General features: G+C 37.5%; 1 protein-coding gene across 1 annotated transcript; it reads right to left on the reverse strand.

The window, feature by feature from the left end:
- Positions 1-9,084: 9,084 nt before the first annotated feature.
- Positions 9,085-10,188, reverse strand: phlda2 (pleckstrin homology-like domain, family A, member 2). The gene is made up of 2 exons (XM_059545763.1): positions 9,594-10,188; positions 9,085-9,412 (listed from the first exon to the last, which is right to left on the reverse strand). Exon 1 carries the CDS (start codon positions 10,142-10,144, stop codon positions 9,620-9,622), a length of 525 nt encoding a protein of 174 aa, XP_059401746.1. The 5' UTR covers positions 10,145-10,188; the 3' UTR covers positions 9,085-9,412; positions 9,594-9,619.
- Between the last annotated feature and the right edge of the window lie 2,224 nt (positions 10,189-12,412).

Raw genomic sequence — 12,412 nt, forward strand, 5'->3', positions numbered from 1 at the left:
AATGTTTTTATTTTTTTATTTAAGATTTAACCTTGCTAAACTTTGCTGCAGCTATACCTAAAACAAAACGTGTAGAAATTCCTTGTAATGAGTTGTCAGCTACCCATATTTCAAAGTACCGCAATATGAGCTACAGTGGGCATCATAAACAGAGCCTCATTTGTCTTCTTCAATCATGGCACCCTGCCTCTCTGTTTCCAACACACTGCTGTGACCTGTTTCGAAAGATAAATGGAGCAGCTTCCTTTAGCAGGGTGGGCCATGACTGGCTGAATTGAGCTTGTCAGATCTTGTTGCAGAACAAATGACTTCAAATGCAGAGCGAACTGCTGTGATGCCTGCAAGAAAAAACACATGATGGTGCTACGATACACAGTCATAATAGCACACCCACAAAGAAAAAGGACAGTACAATACTTCTTATTCTGACTAGTACTTAAAAAAGATAAAGTGTATTTCATCAGTTGTTGTGAATCACATTTTCACAGAGATTTCGACAAAGTTTTTTGAAGGATTTGTGAATGTATAACTGATAAAGATCAGTAGTAATCCTATTACTTATTATAATAAAACATCTTATGTAAGAAGATACAGACCTTAAACTTATTTTATGCCAGCCAGCTGCCAAGAAATAATTTCTTCCTTTTTCATATAGTTTAAGTCACTGTACAAAACTTGATGCACTAGGTAAAACTGAAATAAAAGTAATAAACAATATAATTGATCAACTACTGTACATTAACATATAAAAAAATAAACAATAAAAAAAAAGAAATGGAAAAAGTATAAATAAAAAAATATTTCAAATTATTAATAAAATCTATAACAGTATCTCAGTTAAAGTAAAATAACACTAATCGTTTGACTTATGTTTTATATAAAATAAAAGCATGCAATTTGATTACCTACATTTGCAATAGAGACCTATTCAGGTGCAAATTGTCATGCTGAAAGAGATATCATAGTACCTCAGAAGAAGCTGTGGAGGAATTAAAAGGGTTTCTTAGCACTTGGTCCTTGTTAAGTTTACAGGATGATTAACAAATGGATGATATTCAATACTGTTACTACTCTCATAGGTATTCTATATAGACTAGTTCAAGGACATGTCACAGAGTCTTCAGAGAAGTGACCACAGAAAGAGCCCTAGAGGGACATCTAAAGGTCTGATGGCTTCTCTTACACTTGGTAATGTTGACATTCTTGAATCTACCACTAAAAACAGCTTATCACAGGATGCATATGTAATTATATTGCTGCCTATGTCAGGATTGCTTATGAGTTACTGGCTGTAATCTTTTCTGCATGTACCTGTAGCTCAAACAGTATTGCATTAGGCTTGGATTGCTTGGGTATAACGTTAAAGCTGTGGGTTTGATTCCCAGGTAATTCATGAATAGATCAAAAAGATCACTTGAAAGCAATGTAAGTTGTTATGATAGGGAAATGTCCTCTAAACACTGCATATCAACAGCAAAACCACCCTAATCCCAAATACGGGGTGTAATGGACCCAAATCAACTTACAGCACACATATTTTAGAGACAGTTCAACTGGAATAACCAGCCTTATTCAAGGGCACAGTGCTGATAGATCAATGATTGCATCTTGCAGGAACTCTCAACCCTTTGTTGACAGCCCAGAACTGAACCCACTACAGCAGGAAGTATTATGTTGTGAGACTGTGGGAATGATTTTGACTTCCTGGGTGTATCCAAATGCAGCATGTCAGGACAGGCCTGTGAACTCAACATGCAAGTGAGATTGGGTTGTGCAACATAAAACAAGAATATAATTACATGCTGATCTAATCAAGAAATTGCATTATTATAGGTACAGATCAATATAGTCTGATCAGTACAAACTGTGTGTTCTAGTTCTTGTAATTTTCCTGAAGTGATTAGTCACATGATATTTATGGCGTATGATTGACTAAAAAAGTTCAGTGGTTCTAAGTCAAATTCACATATTGTCAGAGTATGTACTGCATTTGAGAACTTGCTTTGGGCACATATTATAGTACATAGAATATGGTAACATGCAAATCAGCTAATCAACTCAAAACACCTGGAAAAGTTTCCTGAGCCTTCAAAATGGTCTCTCAGTTTGGTTCACTAGACTACACAATCATGGGGAAGACTGCTGATCTGGCAGTTGTCCAGAAGACAATCATTGACACCCTTCACAAGGAGGGTAAGCCACAAACATTCATTGCCAAAGAAGCTGGCTGTTCACAGAGTGCTGTATCCAAGCATGTTAACAGAAAGTTGAGTGGAAGGAAAAAGTGTGGAAGAAAAAGATGCATAACCAACCGAGAGAACCACTGCCTTATTAGGATTGTCAAGCAAAATCGATTCAAGAATTTGAGTGAACTTCACAAGTAATGGACTGAGGCTGGGGTCAAGGCATCAAGAGCCACCACACACAGACGTGTCAAGAGATTTACTGTACCACAGACAACATCAGAGGCGTCTTACCTGGGCTAAGGAGAAGAAGAACTGGACTGTTGCCCAGTGGTCCAAAGTCCTCTTTTCAGATTAGAGCAAGTTTTGTATTTCATTTGGAAACCAAGGTCCTAGAGTCTGGAGGAAGGGTGGAGAAGCTCAAAGCCAAAGTTGCTTGAAGTCCAGTGTTAAGTTTCCACAGTCTGTGATGATTTTGGGTGCAATAACGTCTGCTGGTATTGGTTGATTGATTTTTTTGGAAACCAAAGTCACTGCACCCGTTGCAGATGAGCTGAAGGCCACTGTCAAAGAAACCTGTGCTTCCAGACCACCTCAGCAGTGCCACAAACTGATCACCTCCACGCCACGCCAAATTGAGGCAGTAATTAAAACAAAAGGAGCCCCTACCAAGTATTGAGTACATGTAAAGTAAATGAACATACTTTTCAGAAGGCCAACAATTCACTAAAAATATTTTTTTTTATTGTTCTTATGAAGTATTCTAATTTATTGTGATAGTGAATTGGTGTTTTTTTTTTGTTGTTAAATATGAACAAAAATCATCACAATTAAAAGAACCAAAGATTTAAACTTCTTCAGTCTGTGTGCACTGAATTTACTTAATACACGAGTTTCACAATTGAATTACTGAAATAAATGAAATTTTCCATGACATTGTAATTTATTGAGAAGCACCTGTATATGGGAAGGTTATCAAGAAAGAGAACATTCCTTCAACCCATAACTGAGAATATAGGAACTAGTTTTCACCCTTCCATCTTGCTTCCGTCACATTTCCTCCTGCTTGCTACTTCTTGTCTTCTGTTTAATCCTCCGCTTGCAGTTGCCGTCCTGGACAGCTGCACTGGGTACGATAAACAAGACCCTGCCGGCTCAGAAACAGCTGTGGGGGTGTAGTATTTACAAAAATGTATGTACTGGGGGGGGGGGGGGGGGTGGACTGAACTTGTATGTGTTTGTAATACAATCTTATGCTTTTTCCGAGACCTGAGACATGAGCTGGTGGCAGTAGAGAGGTGTTAGAAAGACAAGACTGACCCTGACATTGCCCAACCTGTTGAAGTTAATCCCCAACCCTCTCCTGGATCCTCTCTGAGCTTCTTTTGGCTCATTAACACTGTCTTTTGAATGAGTCTGAAGATTTGACTTGATCAGCTTGAGTCAATGTGCTTTGTAGATGGCTAACGATCATGCATGCCACTGGTGAAATAACTAATGTATACTCCAGTTGGTGTAGACTCATTTGGAACTGACATTGGCTATCAACATATCTGAGGATGAAAGTGCGCCTTGACGTTATTATTAAAGTATATTTAAAAGAGGCCAACTAGTAAGGGCTATGCAGATAAACCTCACTCCAGAGATGCACTAGTGACGAATGCTTAGAGACTGTCATCTTTAGCATCCTTCAGGAACCTTCAGGATTACTAGAAAGTTACAGGCAGGTAAACTTGATCAGGGCTGGAGCTCCCAATCCACTAGACATGGTGCATAGTGTTTAAGGAAAGCGAACGGTACATTGCAAGTATTCTTATAAGTATTTCAATTTCAGTTATAAAAGTTCTTGTTTTGCGCACACAGACTCGTTCTTCTTTAAGTTGGAGTTGTCAGAACCTGCTGTCTGAATTACTCACATGGAGAGCAATTAAGAAAGCAATTTTTAGTTTGATCCTAAAATTTGACCATTCCTTTGGGAAGTGGGAAGTCATGGCCTAGTGGTTAGAGAGTTTGACTCCTAACCCTAGGGTTGTGGGTTCAAATCTTGGGCTGGCAATACCATGACTGGGGTGCCCTTGAGCAAGGCATCGAACCCCCAACTGCTCCCCAGGCGCCGCAGCATAAATGGCTGCCCACTGCTCCGGGTGTGTGTGCACTTTGGATGGGTTAAATGCAGAGCATGAATTCTGAGTATGGGTCACCATACTTGGCTGAATTTCACTTCACTTTCAGTCACCTTCAGGTTCACAAGAAAAGGTCTTCCAATTGTGTTGGCGTATGTCCTGGATTCCATTGAATCTGTGTGGAATATGAACGTATAAAATGCTTGATTTTTCCGGGTTGATTTTACTATTGACCATGGAGAAGGATACCTTTTCGGTTTCCCATGCAGACTCTTAAATCAAATAACAGTCTGTTCTTGAAAACTCTCTCATGGGAGGAATTTCATTGTCTGCAAACTACAGTAATTGTAACAACAGAACTGCACCAAACATTCCATTACAGTCTCTTTGGGGAGCTTCACAGATAGCCATGTGGAAAAGAGACATTGTATAATCTGAACTGTAGCTCATAAGATCATATCTATTGATTTTCAGATCCAGGATGACTTGACATTTCAATTTACCAACCTGCCCAGACCTTCATTCATTTTCATGCACATCCATTCTGGCAAAAGAATAGAGATATATAGACTAGCTATTGTATCTCGGATACAATGGTGCACATCCTCTGCGGCTGGACCCCTAATGTGCAAATTCCTCCTACGCTTTCACTGTTACAGCCCAGCCGAGCCCAAGTTAAACAGAGGCAACATAAATCATGCTTTTATAAGAAAAGACACAGCTGCTCCTAGCACAGGTGCATGACATTCCCAACCACAGAACAGGACAAAGTGTTGGAAGAGGAAATGAGGTAGTGGCTTGCTTGCTGATTGTGTCTGGGTGAGAGCACATGTGCATTCGTCCGCGAAATAGACAATTACTGCCCCAGGAAATAATACATCACCAAAATCCGTGTACAACCGACCCATTTTTTTGCAGTATCATTGCATTTTCTCTAGAAGAACAAGAGTAGAGTAATCATCAGTCATCAAAACCATGATTATTTTGGTCATTACTGTATATCTCATACAAATGATCAGGGGTTTTCCCTGACTAGGTAACACCCAAGACACCCTGTTTAAGGTTTGCTTTATTTAATTCACAGAAAGCAGGACACCGTACTGCTGGTGGAAAGAAACATATTGAAAAAAAAGCTTGTGCCAGAGACTTTCCACCCAGTCTTAATGCATTTCTCAAAGTACTTGAGCTAAGCTGTAAAAGTGCAAATATATGTAATTTTACCTCAGAGAGATTGTTTCACTTTCTCATTCTCTCTCCGTGGCATTCTAGACAGCTGCAGAATATGATACATTTATGTTGTAGATTTATAACAGCTGTTATAAAAAATTACCACAAATTTTCAGACGCATCAGAGAGTATGTAAGTTTAAAGCATACAAATACCATAATATGTTTGCAGATATTTAAGAAACATGTTACTTGTTTGTCTGAAAAACAATGCTACAGTCAGTTATTCTCCTTTAAAAATGTGTGTTCTGGGCCGGAATGTCAGTCTCTATTTTGGTTTGTGAAACCCGCCCACCGCCAGTTTACCCAATTGTATTGCCAGTTGCTGGAAAAGTCAAATGCCTTGTTTGTGTCGTCAATCTGGCAACCTGCGTGTGCGTCAAGTCTGAGGAGGAGGGGCCGTGTGAAAAAAAACCCTCTCCAATATTTTGAATTTGGACTGCAATACCTAGTTCAACCTCTCTTTGTCAATCCTACATACAGCACCTTTAAGTTATATGTATTGTATGAATTTCAACATAAAATCAGATTTGTAAAAATCTATAATTTAAGGACGGAATGCAGGTGGGTTTTTTGGAATTCAGGATATGTAACATCATATGTGATATAATATATAGATATTCTATAAAATATATAATATCTATAGTGTAACCAAAAAATACAAATACTGAAATATAAGAAATCTATTTAAACTATAAAAACTACATTTGGTAAAGATTTGTGTGAGAAAAATAAAACAATTCTGTGGGGGGAAAATCACTCAAGTTGACCACTTTTATAATGATATTTAGGATGTGGCTCTATACTGATTTCTTTGAAATCTGATCTCACAGGAAGGAACTTGTCAAGTATTTGTCAAACCGAATTTAATTATCAGGTTGCATCTGAGTGTGGCCTGAAGCCAAACATTCAGGTTATTTCAGCACAGACATGTACACACACAAAGAATTAAAGTGCTGCTAAAAATTAAAAAAAATAAATAAAACATGTACAGGACGCATTACATGTAAAAGGACACAATACCTCTACACACACAAACATTTCACTTCTACTGTACAATAGATGAATGACTCCTTTTGCGAGCGCAGTTGAATGCCACTTTAGGAGTTACATTCTTTCATCGGGTCTCTGATTGGCTCTTTTTTACTCGTGCGGTCACAGGTAAAGAATGAGAGGTATGACTCAGGTGAGGGCTCACCTGATTGTGAGGGCAAATTCCCCCTAAAATAATTTTACCATATATGTCTGACATACCTAAAATGTTTCAAATGTGGTAAATATTGACTATATCATACAAGTGGGCTCCTACAGTAAATGATTGATTTTTCACAATAATGGTATATTTACTTTAATCTAACTGAAGAATGAATTGCTGCATGCTGTGAAGAGAAGTTGTAAAGATAATAGAGTATTAATGTCATAATTTTCTAAAAAAGAGATGCACAAATGAGATGGTGCACTTGTGTTGAAACTTTCTAGCGACCATCTCTGATTACGTACAAAGGGAAAATGTCGTTATGGTCCAAACTAAAGGCAGGTAATGTTTCCTCAAGAATCAGTGCGTTGTCATATGATTGAGCACTAAACAATGACTTTGGACTGCAGTAATGATTCATAAGGGTATGGCAATTTTAAGATCAAACAAGTGACTGGTGGGTGCAGCTTATCTTTTAGATATGCGACAAAAGATACATTTCCGGCAGTAAACCCAACCTTAAGTATACAACACTCTGCGGTTCCACCTGCATGACTCTGAAGTTTGATGTTCACAAGTGTTTTATTCTGAGACACAGACCACTGCAACACATAACACACCTCAGGACTGTACATCTGTAAATAGCACATATGCACATTCACAATTGTCTATTGACATTTTATTTTTCTCTATATTTTATTACTGTATTGTTATTTATAATCGATTGTCTATTCTCTTTATTATAAGTGTTTTATTACCTTGAATTATAAGTATGCCAGCACAATGTTTGTACTTTCTGTACTGGAAGCTCCTCACACCAAGTGTGTGTAAATGAATACACTTGACAATAATTCGGATTCGGATTCTAATAAAAAAATTGTGCAGTAAATACAGTAGTAAGACACTCGGGGCTGTGTGTTAATCCTGTATAGCTGTGATTATATTCACGGTATATCACAGCCTCTACACCTTATCTACTCTACTTAGCCTAATCTGTAATCAATGAGTTTATACTTCCTAAAAAAGTAGACCTTTAAGTAATTTCAAGTCTTAACTGTTATAACTAAAAATCATAGATGTGTCATTAATGCTGCTTCCATCCTTCGAAAGCGACTTAAAACACAATAAATAAGACGATCAACTTTAAATAGCTATGACATATGCAGGGTTTATGGTCCCGAGTTATAAATGTCTCCATCCAGATATCCGCACACATCCAGACCTCCAGGCCCCACGAGAGAATACAAAGTGAACCTGAGCCTCCGAGTCTGTCAGGAGCCCATAGCTGAGGGGCCAAATTAGCCAGACATATTTCTTGACTGTATGCTGCTCCTTAGATCAGCGTGTCGCTTTGATCCGTATAGTAGCTGGATACGACTTCAAAGCCGAGCCTCGATAATCTGTAAAGCTGCGTAATTCCACAGAGAGCTCTGGTTTTCTCACTTACTCTATTGACACTTCAACAAAGAAACCTACACTGATAGGTCTACATAACCAAAACCCATATTATTAGTTATTTTGACCCTTTTATGACATGACATGTATATGACATGTAATGATGAGCGGTTTCCAGTTATCACATGACTTATTTGATAAGACCCCGGCGTTTATTGTAGTTTGGGTGGATCACACATTTTGTAATCTCCATAAGGGCAAATGTGAAGATTACAGCCGCAATAAAGCTTTAAAAGAACCTGAAGGAACATCATCCAGCATTTGAGGGTTTTTTAATGAAAATGTTGGTATGTAATAAACGTTTTCAGCGGGTGTGGCTCACAACACAATCATATTGCTATGTTATACAACAGGTCTATTGAGTTTTCATCTGACGCACAATGACGCCACATTTCTGAATGAACAAGCCGCCTCTACTACAAGGGACTTTCCACTCCTTCAAGAAATGCGTGGGTTTCTTTCAGAAATAACTGAAGTTATCATCAAATAACTGAAACATCACTATGTCGATATGGCTAGTAAATCTTCTGGAAACAAATGCTTAAATGTTTTATTATTATTATTATTATGGTGTAACTATTGTTTAAGGACTACAAAACTAGTGCACATCAACGTTATGACATGACAATATTGTAAAATATAATGAATAATGTTTTTAATAAATAAAAAAAGATAAGACTTTTTACTCGCTCAAGAAATGGCTGGTTTTCTTTTGGAAATAAAAAAGCCACAAAATATCAATACTTTTATGTAAATGCTGAAATACCATATTTTTTATAATTAGGACAGTATAACCAACTGTTTAGGTGAAGAGCACAACCAAACTCTCAATTTAAATCAATTAAATTAAAAACAGATTTTCGGATGAATTCGTTAATCATAAATGAAGTCCAAACGCAAACTCAGTTTTATGCAAATTTATTTAAATAAATACATACATCGTGAAATAACTTAAGACAACGTTGGTACTTGCAGCATTCCTTTGTAAAAATAAATAGATACATTTCCACGTACATATCCGAAGCCTTATGGAGGCGCTTAAGAAAGTTCAAGGGTTCAGTCTTGAGTGTTTTTAGGGGGTTTTGCTTGTTGAAATCATTGCCAGGTTTATTCCGAAGACCTTCACAGACCAGCTCAACGTCAGTCCAGACTCAGAGCTCATGAGCTCCGTTCAGTCACGCCGACATGCTCCGCTTTGGTCCAAGCTTCAAGATTCAGTTCGCTGTATCTCTAAATGAATCAAAACAAGGAGAATGCAGCAATTCAGGTTTCCTTCAATTAATAATAGGCTACTATTCATCTATAACCAATGATCTAAACCACACCAATTCTGTCAATCAAGCACACATCTCACACACAACCTTTGTTCAACAAATATCCACATTTCAATAGAAGCTAGTTGGTTTCTCACCATGCGTGGCTTGGATTGGAAACATCTCAAGGTGCTCTAGCCATGCACCTCTCCTGCTGTCCCAGAGAAGTGTCCTCAGATTCCTGTCGTGTTTTAAAGTCCTGAATGGCTTTTCTGTTCTGAAAGTCAATCAGAGCCATTGTGATGACTGCATTCCAGCAGTTCTCCTCGCCTGGGCACCTGAAGTCGATCTCTTTGTTGTCTGTGGTCACGATGGTGAAGTACACGAACTTCCCAGTGCGCTCCACACAGTCCACCTTCCTGATGGACTGCAGCTTGAGCTCTTTGCTCTTGTTCTTCTTCTGGTTGTCCGTGTAGATGTTCAGGCTGTCCGTGGTGAGGACGCAGGTCTTCCTCTTCCAGAACTGGAGGAGGTTGTCGCTCCTCTTCTCCAGCTCGCCCTCCTTCAGGACATGGGAGATCTCCGAGCCCGTCATTTTGGCGGCGCTTTTGGTAATGCTCGGGTTTTGAAAGAAAAGGCAGGAATACGAATGTTCCAGAGCCTCGTATAATCTCCGCTGAAGTCGCCGACCGACGCTGGGCTTCTTCATGCGTGCGTTAAATCCAGGCAGACGTGAGTGAAATGCGGCGGAGACCGGTGACGTTTTATAAGAGACGCCACGTGCGCCCGTCCCTCAAGGACGTCATGACAACTGTTGCTGGGGTGTATGAATGGAAACGTGTGGGCGGCAAACTTTATACCTCTAACAAGTCCAAACTGCGATTCTCATACAATTCAAATGATTTATTTAGACTCCGAGTCGACTCAGAACACTATAATACGGTATTATATAGCCCAATATAACATAATTAATTATTTATTAATACAATTACACACATATTTAAATATATCATACATTTATTTTATTTTATTAAAAAAAACTAACAAGTGTCATACACATGAACTTAAGTCCCAGGATACAGCTCATGAATTTAGTCCGTTTGCTTAGTGCCGTATTTAAAAATTATGATGATGTAACTATTGGTAACTAGTGCACAACCACAATATGACATGAAAACATTGTGAATTATTTATTAGTATTTTATTATAATATTATTATTATTATTTTATTCAAATTATTTTATAAAATAAATATAAAAATAACGAAAAACTAATTCAGAAATAACGGAGGATGTTCTGACAAAAGCTAAAAAGTTATTAATTAAATTAAATTAAATGGTGATTTTAATACAAATCTATACTTTGTTTTTACTACATTTTTGTAATTCGTAAAGTGTATATTAAAAAGTAGCATTTAAAAAAAAGACAGAATATAAAATAGACATCATCATATTAAATATGTAAACATAAGAATATAACAAATGTGACAGACACCCAAAGACAAGAAAATTCACTTTTTGTATTTATTTAATTTTTTTATTATTTATTTATTTATTTTATATCTGACTTCTTAAGTAGCTGGAAATTCAGAATGAGAATTATACATATTTAGAAATAATTTTAATAATAAAAAATATTTAATGAATATATTAATATATAATATGACCAATAGATAGATAGATAGATAGATAGATAGATAGATAGATAGATAGATAGATAGATAGATAGATAGATAGATAGATAGATAGATAGACAGACCGTGTCATGATTTCAATAACGACTCGCTTTCTCAAAGTCAGATTTCAGTTTTGCTTTTATTCATGTCTCATGTACAGTATGCGGATGGACAGTAAGTATTGCTTCATATCATGATGGTTATAAAGCTTACATGTGTATGGATTTATGGGTGTGATACATTATAAGCTTTTACAACTATTCCTCAAACACAGAGCTAAGTGACTTATAAATGAAGTAATATGAGGTGGGAGTGTATGTAAATGTTATATGAAGTCATTCCCTACATTTGGTCTTTGAAAAAAAAAAAAAAAACTGTGACAAAATCCTGACTGGGGTAATGGATTGAAAGTATCATAAATCCTATCAAACATCCTTTGAAGAACCATCTTACCCTTTCCTTTCATTTCCACTCCTCAGTGGGCTCTTTAATGGTTCCAGCCGGGTGTGTGTGTGTGTGTGTGTGTGTGTGTGCGGAGTCATGAAGAGACATGGCATGTCTGCCGGATGACTCACATGAGTCCTGAAACCTGAGGGAGGAGTCCTGCCAAAAAAGGAGTGCTGGGATTTTGCCACCTCATTCTAGCTCTGGCCAGAGGTCACTTCTGGTCCCATCTCAGCCATGTCATAACTGATTTAGGATCAGAGGAAAGCACATTCTTTAGAGGAAGAACTTGTTGCTGCCTTTTACCAGGTTTATTTTCAAACGTTTTGTTTCTAGAGCCCAATATGGGTGCTGGTGGGTGTATTTAGATTTCAGGCAGTGACCTCATTATCCGTGGGAAGTTGTTTCAAGGTTTTGGGACATCAGTGGGATGAGGGTGGGGATCTTGGAAAGGAAGTTTAGACTGGTTTTGGACAAATCTGTTTCAGCAAGTTGTATTTTTCTGGTAATTTCCAAAACGAATGAGTGAGGGTTTGTTGGTTTGTTGCCTTTTGGAACAATTTGGACTTTATACAGAATCTGGTTTAACAAATCAAGTCTGTTCAAGCCCAGGTTATGGCTGCCCTGTTTATGAATAACTACAATGAAGTGATTCATACTGTAATGAGTCTCCACCTTCACTTCACAAAAGCTGAACATAAGTTGCTCTAGTTTAATAGATCAAGCAGCTGTTGCATAACTGCGTCACTGCATATAGTGTGAAAAAAATAAAAAATAAATATTCAATCAATATTTCAATATTTCCTTATGAAGACCGACAAAGAAGAAGTTTGTTGTTTTTAGAATATGAATAGACAT

Source organism: Carassius carassius, chromosome 50 (genome assembly GCF_963082965.1).
Source record: "Carassius carassius chromosome 50, fCarCar2.1, whole genome shotgun sequence".
In the NCBI taxonomy this organism is placed as follows: Eukaryota; Metazoa; Chordata; class Actinopteri; order Cypriniformes; family Cyprinidae; genus Carassius; species Carassius carassius.